The following is a 15,787-nucleotide window of genomic DNA, read 5'->3' on the forward strand; positions in this document are numbered from 1 at the left end:
TGAAGGCAGAAATTGTTTGATTTTTTTATCTTTGTAACCATAGTGCCTAGCCCATAGTAGAAACTTGATAATTGCTTTTTGATTGATTCATTGCAATATTGTAGGACATATATTATAAATGAAATATTTTCTGAGAATTTAAGAAGGGGAAGAATGATTACTGAAAGTATGATTTCATAAAAACAATTCATGTTAGATTATCTTTAGTTTATATATATATATATATATATATATATATATATATAAATATATATATATACATACACACTAGAGTAATAGATTAGGAGAATTTCAGAGACAAATACCTAAATTTCAATAGTGTATTAAACAAATTATTTCATGTAATCTTGTGGACAAGATAAGTAATGTAATTTAGATGAAAGTACAATTTGATGGATTTAGAATTGATTGAATAATTAGACCAAATAGTTTAGCTTATTTTAAGAAACCATTCTTCACCCTAAATTGCTGAGCAATTTTTATGCATGCCATTATAGATAACTGCTTATGTAATCTGCAGATTACACAAATTTTGGAAGGATAGCTAACAAATTAGATGACAGCATAAGGGCCTAATCCAGTAAGGAGAAATTTAGTAAGAAATAATATAAAGTCTGAAATTTGAAACAAGTTAAAAGGAAAACAATTGCAGAAGAGCATCATATGAGAAACTTGGCTAGAGAACAATTAGCCTGGGAAAATATTTGGAGATTTTGATGATTCACAAGTTCAGTCTGAATCAAAAGTGTGGTAAGGCAAAGATAAAGGCCAACAAAATCTTAAGCCACATAAAGAGAGCCATAAGATCTGGAAAAGTTTTTTAAGTATCATATCTATTCAGCTGTCTTCTATGTCTATATATCTAACCCATGACACTTTCTTGAACTGTAGTCCTACATCACCAACTGTCTACTCAAGCTTCAAACTGGATATGTCAGAGACAATTTAATATCAATATATCCCAAATTGAATTCATTATCCTTTCCCTAAACTCTGTCTTTTATATTTCTTTATTTCTGTCAAAATCACCAATGTCCTTCCAATAACCCAGTTCCATGACTATGACATTATTCTGGGCTCCTTACTCTCTCTCATATATAGCCAATAAGTTACCAAATATCTCTCCTCCAACTGTTTCTTTCTACTTGTAGATAGCATGTTAATTCATATCCCAAAGCAATCTACTCATACCCATGCCTTCTGTCTATATAGACAGTCATTTCAACTACCTTAATAAAGATAAAATTCTTAGGAATCATATGAATCATTTTATCATATAGAAATGAAAATAGTTTAACCTTATTGAGTACATTGTGATTTTTTTATTCATTCATATTTATCTTTTCATGGTTCACTTGACTCTTCTGTTTGAAGGTCAAATTTTCTTTCAAGTTCTGGTCTTTTGTTAGTGAATGCTTGAAAATTCTTTATTTCATTAAATATCCATTTTTTCTCTGAAGAATTACAATCAGTGTTGCAAATATATTATTCTTGATTGTATCCCAACTCCTTTCCCTCCCAGAATATTATATTCCAACCCCTGTGCTCCTTTAACTTGAAAGTTGCCAAATTTTTTGTGATCTATGACTCTGATATTTGAATTATTTCTGTTTGCATTATTTTCTCTTTGACCTAGGAACTCACTAATTTGTTCATAATATTCCTGAGAGTTTTCATTTGGGCATCTCCTTCAGGAAGTAACTGGTGGATTCTTTCAGCTTCTATTTTACCCTCTAGATCAGGGGTCAGCAACGTATGGCTCTTGAGCCATATCTGGCTCTTTTGAGGGCCAGATATGGCTCTTTCTTCAGGAGCCATAAAGTCAATTTTTTTTTTCAGGCACTGTTACAGGAGCGCGTCCTGTGAGCACTGTATGGCTCTCACGAAATTACATTTTAAAAAATGTGGCGTTTATAGCTCTCACGGCCAAAAAGGTTGCTGATCCCTGCTCTAGATCTATGACATTAGGGCACATTTTCCTTAATAATTTATTTAATTATAGTGCCTAAGAGCTTTGATCATGACTTTAGTTAGTCCAATAATTCTTTAAATGATCTCTACTCAACTATTTTCCATGTTATTTTTCCATTGAGATATTTCACATTCTCTTCTATTTTTTCATTCTTTTGATTTTTTTTTATTGTTTCTTGATGTCTCATGGTGTCATTATCTTTGACTTTCCTGATTCTAATTTTTAAAGAATTATTTTCTCCAGTGAATTTTTATGCCTCTTTTTCTACTTGGCTAATCTGCCGTTAAAAAGTTGTTGGTTGTTTTTTTTTTTTTTTTTTTTTTTTTTTTAAATTCAGTGAATTTTTGTGTCTCTCTTAACATGTTGTTAATTTTCTTTTACTATTTTCTTTTGCATTATCCTCATTTCTTTTCCCAAGTTTTCCTCTCCCTGTTTACCTCTTTAACTCCTCCAAGAATCTTGTTGGCTTGGGTCCAACCAACTAACAGTCATGTTGTTGTCTTCCTCTGAGTTTGTGTCTTGGTATTCCTGCCAGCATAAGAGTGTTTCATGATCAAGCTCTTATTTTGCTGTTTATTTTTCTAGTCTACTTATTGGCTTTAAACTTTATGCTAAGGTTGGGCTCTGCTCACCTTGGATTAGAGAGATACTTTTCCCTGCTGATATTTTTAGTTAGTTATAGGTCTTTGCAAGTTTGGAGTACTTTTAAGTTGGGATTATTCTGGAAGAAGTTATTGTTTTCCTGTTCTGCACTCTGATCTTTACTTAGGAAGGACCCTATTAGTGCTTTTCTTTATCTCGGAACTGAGCCAGGTTCCCTGCTTTCCGGCAACTGCAAGCTCTAATGCTCTTCTTGCTTTGGAATTGTAATTAGGACCCATTCTCCCTTGTGCCAGACCACAAGATCTCCTCCCTACCCTAGAACTGTGACCTGGAACTGCAACTCAGAATTCTGTAGAGTTAGTAAAGTTGCCAAGCAGCATCAACTTCACCTAGTGCCAGCAAAATACTCCCTGTAATTTCTTTATGACCAGTTGTCCTACCTCTTTTCCACCTGTGGGCTTAGAGCTACTGAAGCTGCTGCTGCCACTTTCATAGCTGCCTCCAAAGCTGATGGCTGATGTTGCCACCCTGTGTACTCTGAACCACCTTGGTGACATGGACCTCTCTTGCTGACTTCCCAAGTTACCTAAGAAAGAAGAAATGTCTCACCCAAACCTATTATTGGCTCTGATGCTCCAGATTTCAGTTAAATAAATACCATTATCTTCTATTTCAGAATCAATATTCTGTATTGATTACAAAGCAGAAGTACAGTAAGTGTTGCACAAGGGAAGTTAAGTGAATTACCCAGGATCACAAAGCTTGGAAGTCTCTGGAACCAGATTTGAACCCAGGATCTCCCATTTCTAGGCCTGATTCTCAATCCACTAAGCCACCTAACTGCCCCCCACTCCCACCCCAGACTTCAAATTGAAGCATTATTTTAAAGTTGATTGGAGGGGAATGTCAGAAGATTTTGGCTGGGCCAATTCATTTTCTTAGCCATTTTGGTTCCACACTTCCCCTTTAAGCTCCTACATTGTATGATCTAAGGATATTTGGCTTTTCTCTATTCCTTTTATATAATGTACCATCTCTCATCTCTGTTCCTTTGTTTTGGAGGTTTCTTATGTCTGGAACACACTCTTTCCTTACCTCTACCTCCCAGAGTCCCTCTCTTCCTTTAAAATTCAGTTGGAGCACCACCTTCTGCTTGAAGTCTTTTTTGTTCCCCCTCTTCTGCTGCCTAGTGCCCTCCTTCCCAACCATCTTGGATTTAACTATTTTGTACATATTTGTATTTGTTCACTTTATATTTAAGCATTATCTCCCCAAGATAATGCTTGATTTCCTGATTAGAATGTAAGCTTTTTGCAAGAAAACAGCATTTCAATTCTTGTATTTATACCTCAAGTATTTACTAAATATTTGTTAATTGATTAGATGACTGCTTGTCAGTGTTCCAGTCACTGTGCTATAAAAATAAGGTTTTATTTTATCCTAAAAATGAAGATAGGTTATGTTATTGCTCCCATTTTATAGTTGAGCTAACTGAGGCAGACAGAGAGGTTAAGTGACTTGGCCAGGTTCACAGAAGTACCAAGTTTCTGAAACCAGATTTGAATTCTAATCTTCATTACTCCAGGCACAATATCCTATCCCCTGCATTACCTACTTGTCTCTAAGGCCCTTGATACTATACTTCTTTAAGGAGTGGTGTGTGTGTGTGTGTGTCTGTTTGTGTGGGATCACACATTGGTTTTGTAGACCAATTGTCAGCTGTTTTCATTAATAGTTAAGAAATGTTAACAATAACATTTTCACGATTTTTAAAGTCTTTGCCATAATTCAAGTATAGGATGGTTAGTTTGGATCATTTTGTCTAAAATAACTACTTAATTAAAGGTTTGGTTGAGGTTTTTTTTTTTTTGGTTTGTTTTTAGTAGGTTGACTTGCTGCTTTAAATGAAATATCATGTCTTGTGACTAATTTTTTCATTTGGTTCAATCAAAACTTTAAAAAAAAATTTAAGTAAATATGTGAAAGTCCTTCATTGCCATAGGCTACCTTTTGGCTACCTTTCCATTTCATTCAAGTTCATTAATGCTTGGCACAATGAAAACATAATCCACCAAGCACTGTAATACCAGAATACTGTTATTCTTATATAGAAGTGTGTGATTAATGCATTTCCATTTAGTTTTTTAGCAATTAATAGTTTAAGTCCGGTGGACTTCCAGGTCTTTAGCAATTTCTTTCCCAGATTATGCAATCGAGCTTTGGTAGAAGCAAATTCCTAACCCCTGCTTCCCATTCAAGTTAGGCTAGATTCTTAAAAGATATTGGGTCTCATAATACATGAGACCTGGTTGGTTCAAAGAAGAAAAGACTCAATTGTTGATGATACTTCCTCATTTGTCTAAGTACAAAGCAGCCATGGGGACCTCATGCTCTGATGCAAGGGAGCTTCATTCAGCTGATTCTACTCAAAATCTCCTCAAAGCCTAATCTTCTCTTGCTCTGACTAAATCTTTTGTTAACTATTAAGTGGTTGTAGAGTATCTCTTTTGGTTCTAATATGGAAACTAAACTACCAATGAACTGAATTAAGTCATAGAACAAAAGCCATTCTCAAAAGACCTGATTAAATCTGATTAAAAAATACTGATTAAGCACATAATACTGTTAGAAGCTCAGGTCAAAAAAGTGACCAATGGAGAGATGTTAAGCTTCTTCATATGGCATTGGACAAGGAAAACATGCCGCAATTTCAAACATCATAGAAAGAGAAAACATTGTTTAATTTATTCGGTCACTTCCCATAGGGACAGAGAATGAAATATTTTACATTCACTGACATATTTTAAACTTACTGTCCCCAGTCCATTTGGAGACAGAAATATTTTCTTTGTACCTTCCTAGTTGCTAAAGGAAAACAGCGTAAGAATGTGGTAAAAATAGAGTTAAAATAGTTCACCCATGGGATGACACTTTCAATTAGAGTATTTTATACTTTCTTCAGTATGTGACAGTTTTATATACTTTGCTCATGTACTGATTAATTAAAGTTTTTATTGTCTTGATGTGTTTGGAATTCACTAGATATGAATTGAAGCATTCTTATCAGTGAGTTCACAAACCGTAGCATAATACAAATAGTCATAATAAATAAACATGACCCATCCTGGAGTTTTGGTGCTGTGTAAAGGTAGATCATTTTAAGGGTTTGGGGCAAAATTTCTAGCTTATTAGAAATCAGTTGTTGAAATTTCTCTGCCCTAAAGAAATATAACCTGGATTGACACCATGTTTTAGCTGCATATATATTTAGGGAAGTAAGAAAACAGGTAAGTAATTTCAAAAATCTCTCTCTCTTTTTTTTGTTTAAAATATAGTAACTTCCCCATGTCATTTTCAACTCCAGATCTGAGACAAGGTTACTAAATATGCAAAAAAAATGCCTAAGTTGGAGAGAAGTGCTGAAAATTTAATTTTAAAACAGACTCTGTACCATTTGTCATGGAATACATTTTGTTGTTGTTATTGCTTGCTACAAAATTAAAGATTGGAAAAAGCCTACCTTCCCAGCTTAATTTATCACTGTATTGAGGAAAGAAGTTACGTGTATTATTTGTTATAGATCAATGATTAATAAGTAAAAGAGACTTTAGAGATGATTAAGTATGACTAGTTCATTTCACAAATAAGGAAACTGATCTCAAGAATAGCTAGATTATTTGTCTAGGGCCACATGATTTATAAATACCCCATGTAGGTTTTGAACAAAGGTCTTTCTGATGTCAGATCCAGCATTCTGTCAGTCATACTGTGAAATCTCTCAACAAATACCAACATAAGAAGGCAAGGCAAAACAACAAACATTAATTAAGCACTTACTGTGTGCCAGATACTATGCTAAGTAAAAGGGTTATAAATATGAGGGGAAAAAAGTAAAAGAAAAATAAGATTATCCCTGTTCTCAAAGAGCTTACATTCCAATGGGGGGAAACAACACATAACAGAGAACTGAAAAGGAGAGGATGGGGTTGGGAGAGAGATGGAGATAACCTGTTAGAGGCATGGTGCAGAAGGTCAGCAGAAGGGGAATGAATGTTGGCATGGCCTGACCCCCTCTCCAAAATGAAAGTCCAAGGAGACACTCAATATGATAGATGGATATTCCAGGATAAAAGAGAGAAACCCAGAGTATGATTATAGCAGAGTCATGATGTTGAAATCTGGAAAAGACTTATAATTCAAGGGTCTCAAATCATTGGTTTTGCCCTTTTAAAAAAATCATATAACTGAAAGAAAATTGGGCAAGGAATCATTCAGTCCATACATATTTATTATGTATTTTCTATGTTCTAAGCATTATGCAAGGCATTGAAGATAAAAAATACAATAAATGAAGTAATTCCTAATATTCTAATAAGAATTTAATACCTGTGTGTCGAAGTCATAATAATGGCACTATTGGCTATATAATCCTGAGTAAATTATTTAGTGTGTCAGTGCCCCAGGGACATCTCTCAAAATATACATTACAAAATGGATGTGAATCTTCAAGGTAGAAGTTTTCTCACCAGGTTTCCTTGCACCAATGAAATCAGAAATATTGACAAAAATAATTTTAAAAAATAATGAACTGGGTTAATATAAAGATATTTACAAGAATAAATGATTCCAGTTTTCATATGAAAATGCTATCCTAATGTGAGAAATGTGAAAGCTTTCGAACTTTCACATTTCTCATATTAGGATAGCATTTTCATATGAGTCTTATAATTTAAAATGAACTCTTTTCTGTAGCTTCCTATTCCTTTAGCCAAGGATAATTCCCATTGGCACCATAGGGTGTGCCCTCTTGTGGAATGTAGACATTCCTGAGAAGATGGAAATATTATATCCAATCAAGTCCAATTATAAGTTCAGCCTCTTTTAGTGTAAAATTTGTGTGTGTATACATATATATTTGTATATCTGTATAAAATGAATGATTTTCTAATTATACTATTTAGTAGCACTCTGGGGCAGTAATAAAATGTAATAGGTTTCATAAGTCATCACTTCTGAACTTCCCAAAGTAATAAGATGGACACAGAAAGTTGAATCAGAGTTATAAAAGGGGTAGAAGGCTAGGAGGAAGGGATCAGGAGGAACCAAGGAGTCTACCATCTCTAGTATTTAAGATGTTGACTGCTTTAAATCCTAGAGCTCTGTGTGTGAGAGAGAGACAGAGACAGAGACAGAGATGGAGAGACAGAGAGAAAGACAGACAGAGAGACAGAGATATTGAAAGAGAGATCTCCTTGCCTGTCTAGTGAAGCTTATAAACCTCTTTTCAAAATATTTTAAATGTATTTTAAAGTATGGGAGATTACAAGGGAAACCAATTATACTGAAGTAAGGTTGTCTTTTTCTTGTGTTCATAAACTCCTGAAATCAATCTATGGAATCCAGGTCCAAAACTTATGCCCAAATTAAGGAAGAAGGTTCTACCATTGTGATCATAACAACTTTTGAAAATGTCTACATCTTTTAAAAATATTTATTAATATATTTTGTTTTTATATTAAAATAATTTTCCTCTCTTCCTACCAAATAACAACCCTTTATAACAAAAAGTAACAGCAAAAGAGAAGGAGAGAAAGTGGGGGAAGAATCAAAGAGATGTGGTGGAGAGGAAAAGGGGAAGAAGGTGGAGGGGAAGAGAGGAACACAGACAGACAGACTGAGATAGAGAGAGAGAGAGAGAGAAGGAGAGAGAGAGAGGAAAGAGACAGAGAAAGTTGGAGTGAATAACTGGTGTACAGACATATCTGGTGGCAATATCTTGTGTTTTTCCTCTAATTCAGTGGTTCCCAAACTTTTTTGACCTACTGCTCCCTTTCCAGAAAAAATATTACTTAGCACCCCCTGTCACATACTATTACCACCCCCTTAGAGTTATTAACCACCTCCAAATGCACCTGTGGCCATCAACGCTCCCCCCTGGATCACTGCAGCACCCACCAGGGGGTGGTGCCACCCACTTTGAGAATCACTGCTCTGGTTCTTCCCTAAGTTCCTTTCTGTCCTTCAGTTGCACTAAGCCTGGTCCAAAGTATGAACCTAAGAAGATTTCTCTGATTTATTTTCCTTTTATGACATCTTTGAAATGTAGATTGAGTGAAAGAATGAATGGATGGATAAAAAATTACTGCTTGAGTCCTAACAGGGTTCCAAGTATTATATTAAGCATGGAAAGTCCAAAAACAAAAGGGAAACAGATCTCATTCAACCTTGTCCCCAAAGAGCATATATTTCATTCAGTAAGGGAATATAACACACAAATGAGAATATGATCACAGGTTGAGAGTTTGGGTCTGGAAAATAGTAGAAATAGGAAGTAAAGTCATGGGCTTAACATGCCCAAGGTTTGACTACTAGCCTCATAGTAAGAGGTGGAAAATAAGAAGAGAAGGGAATGGGGAAGGAGAACATATCAGTGTTTGGGCACTTGGCAAGATGACCCACAGGGCAGGTCAGATGGGGTATGAAGCATGGTTTGATTTGGAGCCAGCCAAATGTAATGGTGATAGGGAAATTTCAAATCATCTATTTATCCATCAAGATAGCTCTACTGTAGGACTGGCATTCTCGTTGTGACATTCAGCCATTTTTCAGTTGTGTCTGCCTCTCTGTGACCCCATTTGATATTTTCTCAGGAAAGATACTAGAGTGGCTTGCCATCTCTTTCTAGAGCTCACAGATGAGGATACTAAAGCAAAAAAGTATAATGTGACTGGTCCAGGATCACACAACTAGTTAGTGTATGAGACCACATTTGTATTCATGAAGATAAGTTTTCTTGACTACAGGAAGCCTGGCACTCTCTCCATTTGTGCCACCTAAGTTTTCTCCTTGGCATTCTAAAACAACTGTAAGATGGAACTAATAACAAAGAAATATTTGATCTGCATTTATGGAGGGACTTGAAGTGTATTTTTACATTGGGAGTTCTTCATAGGAATGAAATCACAAATTAAGATTCGCGAAAAAACCACTTTTTTAAAAAGCTCCAGAAAAAACTTCTTGTACAGCAAGGTATTGGAGTATCCATTCTTATTTTAAGGGGGGGACCTGTTTTGATTTATCTGTGTAACGAAAAAGACCTCTCTCTCTCTCTCTCTCTCTCTCTCTCTCTCTCTCTCTCTCTCTCTCTCTCTTTCCCTACCTCTTTTCCTTTGTCTTTGTCTTTATCAAAATTCTGGATTCATTTTAGTAATAAATTTGTTATTTTTTATTCTTTGATAATATATGATTATAATAATATTAAATCAACAAGAAAGCCACATCAACATTAATTGTTCCGTTCAATAAGGTAAAATTGAGGAAACTGTTAGTTTCAGAATGTTGAAGATCTCCAAGAAATCATTCAGGCAGTGGGAGGTTCTGTTTTTCTTAATGTTTTCTTTTTTCTTTTGTTAAAACTGCTTTAAGTAAAAGCTGAGCCATCTTCTTTCTTCAGTGTTTATGTTCCATAATCTTTTTTTCCTCTTTGCCATAGGGACAACTGCACTTTATTTATTTCTACTTATGCATCCTTCCATCATCAGCAATCTCCCCAGTCCAAAAACATTTGAAGAAGTTCAGTTCTTTAATGGAAACAACTATCAGAAGGGAATTGACTGGTAAGAAGGAAAAGAAAAAAGAAAGTATATTACTAACACGTGCTAAATCACAATGGAGCAATTATAGATGTACGTAGGACATCTGCATAATTACCAGATGAATTTGTTATGCTCAGTGCTATCACAATGAATTAGAAATTAATTCATAATGATGAGACATTTAATCAGTGTTGCCCATAATTTTATTTGGACAGCACAATAATGATAATATTTTTCTAGTAAAATAATATGATTGAATAAAGTATACTATAGAGTTCCTCATCAGAATATTTAAAAAGAATATTTAAATTTTCTAAAGCATGCTATTTGATTATGTTTAAAAAATATTCTTAAGATAATAGTTGGCTCTTTCATTTATATTCATGTTGATTCTTGGAGAAACTCATGATATGAGCTATTTATTAATATATACTGTAATATGTATCTTCATTAGCCATGTCTGCTGAACATGTTGCATTATGATACAGACAGTGATATTCGTCATTCAGATCATAATAGAACATTGACAAAAGCACATTATCACTAGTAGCATATATAGTTTAAGAGAAAAATTCAGGGGCTACATCCCATAAATTGTGCAAACCAATATTGTCAAAAATGCTGTGACTTGCATATTTTCTCCCAAATCGTAATAGAATGTACCTGATACTGTCATTGATCTTCTGATGTTTCCTCTACCTTTTTTGTTTTATTCCAACCTTTATATATATATATGTATATATATATATATATTTCCTAAATATAGATTCCCCCAACTCCTTAGCAAATAAAGGAGCATTCTCTCAGGACAATTTCCTTGGATATATATGCTTATATTGATGTCTCATGTGAGTTAGCATCACACATAAATCTAATTCCCAAGTTAAACCAAATTAGACCATTGGTGGTCATGGCTAGGATTAGATATGTAATTAGGATGACAGGGATCAAGGCTGGGCATACTTGTGTGTGAATAATGCCCTGACTAGGTACCATGATGATTTTGTTCTATTAGTTATTGGATAACCACTAGGAAACATTGGAGCCACCACCAATATCCTAGAGATTAGAAGAGAAGTTTTTACCTATGTCCGAGTCCAATTTGAGCACCAAATTTGGGAAGAGTGGTAGAGAAGACTCCTCTCCCCTTGGTATTTGGGAAACATAATTATCAGTGTCTAAGGAAGAAATAAGCCTTAGATGGATTCAGAATGGTTCCCCTTATTTATTTCTGGAACACCTGGGGACTGCAGATGTGAGGAGCAGTTATGAAGGTGTCAAATGTAATTCAGGCATGGCACTGCATAACCTCAGAGCATACTGACTCCATAATCTAAACAAAGAGGAACATTTATATGGCATATGGAAGAGAGAACCTACAGAGGCTCCATGGGATCAAACCAGCAGGAAATATTTCCTTAATTACTTTAGATAGACGGTAATGTGTCCACATTGCTTTACATAGTACAAATTATGCAGAGTTTTAAAAAAATAGAAGAACAACTATACTCTAATCTCTTTAGTATCTTATTGCTATTCTGAGTTTAGCATTTTTCTTGCAAGCACATTTTAATCTTAATTTAGGATGTTTCCCATTCAAGTTCACACACATAATTTTGCTGTTTAACATGCCTTCTGAGGAAAACTCATTTTTCAAAACCATGATAAGCCTAGTTTTCTTGATTTAGTTTTTGACAACACTGACTCATGACTCAACAGTATTTTTCCTCCAAAGAAATAAGTCACTGAGATATTTTGAACATCATTCCTTTATCTTCAAGGAATACCTGCTGAATTAAGTATTAGACTCTAGTAATTAAAATGTGACCCTATTTAAAATTTGAACTTGAAAGTCAAAGAGCTTGGAAATTTTATAGCAAAAATGAGATAGAGATTTCATATTCTGACTTCGGTTTGTTGTCTCATTTCTTATATCTCCAGGTACATGGATTTTTTCCCCATCCCCTCCAACATTACCAATGATTTTCTATTTGAAAAAAGCGCCAACTACTTCCATTCAGAGGAAGCTCCCAGACGAGCTGCATCTCTGGTTCCCAAGGCCAAGATCATCACCATTCTCATTGACCCCTCAGACCGAGCATACTCCTGGTACCAGGTATTAAAATTTTCTGTGGCTCAAAACATAGAATGACTCTGGTTAAGTTTTATTGAATATTGGGTTTAAAAAAAGCAAAAAAATCAATAATCCATAAATATTTATATTAAATACCTTCTATGTGCTAATAATGTGCTATGTGTTGGGGATGTATAAACAGGCAAAAAATAGCTCCATGCCTTCAAGTAACATCATTTCATGGAGGTGACAACATGCAAATAAAAATATACAAAGCAAACTCTACATAATAAATAGGAAACACTTAACAGAAGGAAGATACTGGGATTAAGAGAATTAGGGAAAGCTTCATGTAGAAAGTGAAATTTTAGTTGGAATTTCAAGGAAGTCATGAAAGTCAGTAGTCAGAGTAGAGAAAGGAGATCATTCTAGGCAGGAAATCTAGCCAGAGAGACTGTGAAGGGCCAAGAGATGGAGTTCCTTGTTTATGGAATAGTCAGTAGACCATTGTCACTGGATCAAAGAGAATGTTCTATAGAATAAGGTGTAAGAAGACTGGGAAAGAAGAGGGGATGGGTTATAAAGGGCTTCAAATGCCAAACAAAGCATTTTGTATTTGTTCCTGAGGGCAATAAAAAACCACTAGAGATTACTGAGTGGTGAGAAGTGGGGGCTGAGGGGCATTTAGATAATCAGACCTTTGTTTTAGGAAAAATCACTTTAGTGACTAAATGGAGAATGGATTAGAGCAGGAAGAGACTTGAGGCAGGAATACTGTTCTTAGTGCAAAAATCAAGAAGTGAGGTGATAATGAATTTGGAATGAATCCTAGATTTTGAACGTATATTTTTAGGATGATGTTGCTCTCCACAGTAATATGGAACATGGAAGTAGGAAAGGATTAGTGGGCAAGATAATGAGTTCAGCTTTGGACATGTTGAATTTAAGATCTCTTCTGGATATTCAGTTTGAAGTTGTATCAAAGGAAATTGAAGATGCAAGACCGGAGGTCAGGAAACAGATTGGGGTAAGAAAGGTATATTTAAGAATCAGAATATAAATGGTAATTAAATCCATAGGAGGTGATGAGATCACCAGTTGAATAGGAAGAAGAGAGAAGGACCTAGAACTGAACCTAAGACAACTATATAGAAGGTGTGTTCTAGAAGAGCATTCCCCAAAAGATAGAGTGCATGAGTGGTCAGATAGGCAGAAGGAAAATCAGGAGAGAGAAGTATACTGAAAACCTAGAAAGGAGGAAACAGCAATCAAGAGTGACAAAGGCTACAGAAAAGTTAGTGAGAATGATGATTGAGAAAAGACAATTGGATTTCACAACTAAGAGCTCATTAATCACATTGGACAGAGCAGTTTTAGCAGAATGATAAAGGTAGGAAGTTGGATTGTAGAGAGTAAGAGGAAAGAAAGTGGAGACATCCATTGTAGACAGATTTTTGAAGAGTTTAGTTATAAAAAGCGGATGAGATATGGGATGATGGTTTGTGAAGATGGAATAATTTAGTCTGGGTTTTTTTCAAGAAAGGGAGACATTCTGGAGTGTTTCTAGGCAATAAGGAATGAGCCAATAAAAAGGGAGAGACTGAAAAGTGAAAGTGGAAATGGCAGATCACTAAGTAGAGGAGTTAGCTTTGTTCAGGGGTGAAGAAGGTGGTGCTTATCGCAGAAGGCTTGGTGAATGGCCTCACTTTTTATCTGTAAAATATGAAGGCTCTCAGCTGAGAGAGTGGGGGAAGGAGGAACCATTGGAGGTTTGAGGAGTGATGAAAAGGTGTGGAAGAGTCACTGTGGAAAGTGGGAGAGTGAATTGATAAGATAAATTTATTAAAATTGCCTAACAACTGTCAGAACCCAGTTGAGGTTTGTGTAGTGGACTAAATCAAAATGGTTATTTGATTTCTTCCACCTTCATTTAGCAATACCTTTGTAGTCATGCAGGTGACAAATAATGGTAATCATCCAAGGCTGAGGCTAAACATAATCTGGAATATAATAAAGTGCTTAGAGATTAAAAAGAAGACAGGATAGAGTTAGGTTGTTTCACTAATGGGTCAAGATGAGGAGAAGAAGAGAGAGAGTGGCTCGTGAAAGGGAAATTACCTGAGAGGGAATTGAGGGGTCAAGGGCTCTAGGGTGATGGTGCAGATGAAGAGTAATGTTTTATAAGGGAAGGTTGAGTATGAAGTGAAAAGCACACTGTCGGGTATCAGAACTGATTATTAGGAAGGAAATCTGAACACTCAGAAGTTTTTAATATCAGAAACCAACCATGATCACAAGGTAGTATGTGAGGGCCTAGCTAGGAAAGGTTAGCTATAAGACATGGGTTCTTATTTTTTGTGTGTCATAAATACATTGGCAATCTGGTGAAGTCCATAGATTCACTGTAATATTTTTTAATGCATGAAATAAAACACTCTGTGTTATACAGGAAACCAATAATATCAAAATACCATTATCAATTTTTTAAATGTAAATTCACAAACCAAAGGCTTAGAACCCATTCTCTAAGAATTAGAATGCCAAGAAAACTCAAGAGAACCAATCTTGAGCCATCAGACCTCCAAGTCTCTTATTCTCTTGGTGGAAAAAGATGGCCAATTATATGGACAAAGCCACTGGGAGAGTCAGTAAGTTATTTTGTTTTCTTTAAAGGTTCAGACCTGATATTCAGTCTAATACATACAGCTACTATTTATGGAGGTCAATGGAAAAAATTAACAATAGAAAATGATATTTTATTTTGAAATGTGCATGGTAGTAAAATTCATCATAGATATTCAAGGGAATAGCTTCAGACTTTTCTAGGAAATAAATATTCTATGATGATCAAATGTTATAGTATCATCAAATATGAATGGATCCACAGGCTCAAACTGTACATGAACACAAAGTTTTCCCCCTACACAAAAAACCAGAGATATTTTTAGCATGAGAGTGCAACCCTAACACCTCTATGTTATAATTAATGATATATTCTTAGTTATACAATTTGCTATATATTGTAAATGGATATAGATAAATAGATGGTAGAAAGAGAAGGAGATAGATATGTACTCATACATTTGTATCTAGATATTTGTGTATGGTGAGAAGAAATATGGCATGAGAGCTGACTTCAAATTTAGGAAGACATGGATTCAAAACCTGCCTTGGAAACATGCTCAATATGTGACCTTAAGCAAATTATTCAAACTTTCAAAGCCACAAGCAATTTTCTAAGATTATAAGTAACAGATAAGGGGCCCATCTGCATTGGTCAAGGAAGTTCCTCCCTGAGAGTCCCCTATATTAATAAAAACATGGGTTCACATGATTATAATTAACATGTACACATACACACAGAAATGTTTAACCATCCTATTTCTATCAACCTACTATCCCACTAGCCTTTATCAATTATCTTTCTATCTCTGTCTATCTGTCTCAGTCAATCTATCTAACTACCTGTTTGTCTGTCTGTCCATCTATCCATCATCTGCCCATCCTCTGTCTCACACACACACACACACACACACACACACA

At 35.1% G+C, this 15,787-nt stretch overlaps 1 protein-coding gene across 1 annotated transcript in view; it reads left to right on the plus strand.

The window, feature by feature from the left end:
• Positions 1–15,787, plus strand: part of LOC123251912 (bifunctional heparan sulfate N-deacetylase/N-sulfotransferase 4) — a 349,513-nt gene that overhangs the window by 310,756 nt on the left and 22,970 nt on the right. Inside the window, exons 8-9 of the mRNA XM_044681239.1 lie at positions 10,068–10,191; positions 12,112–12,286. Coding sequence (XP_044537174.1) covers positions 10,068–10,191; positions 12,112–12,286 — 299 coding nt within the window. The remainder of the gene's footprint in view (positions 1–10,067; positions 10,192–12,111; positions 12,287–15,787) is intronic.

Source organism: Gracilinanus agilis, chromosome 6 (assembly GCF_016433145.1).
Source record: "Gracilinanus agilis isolate LMUSP501 chromosome 6, AgileGrace, whole genome shotgun sequence".
Lineage (NCBI taxonomy): Eukaryota > Metazoa > Chordata > Mammalia > Didelphimorphia > Didelphidae > Gracilinanus > Gracilinanus agilis.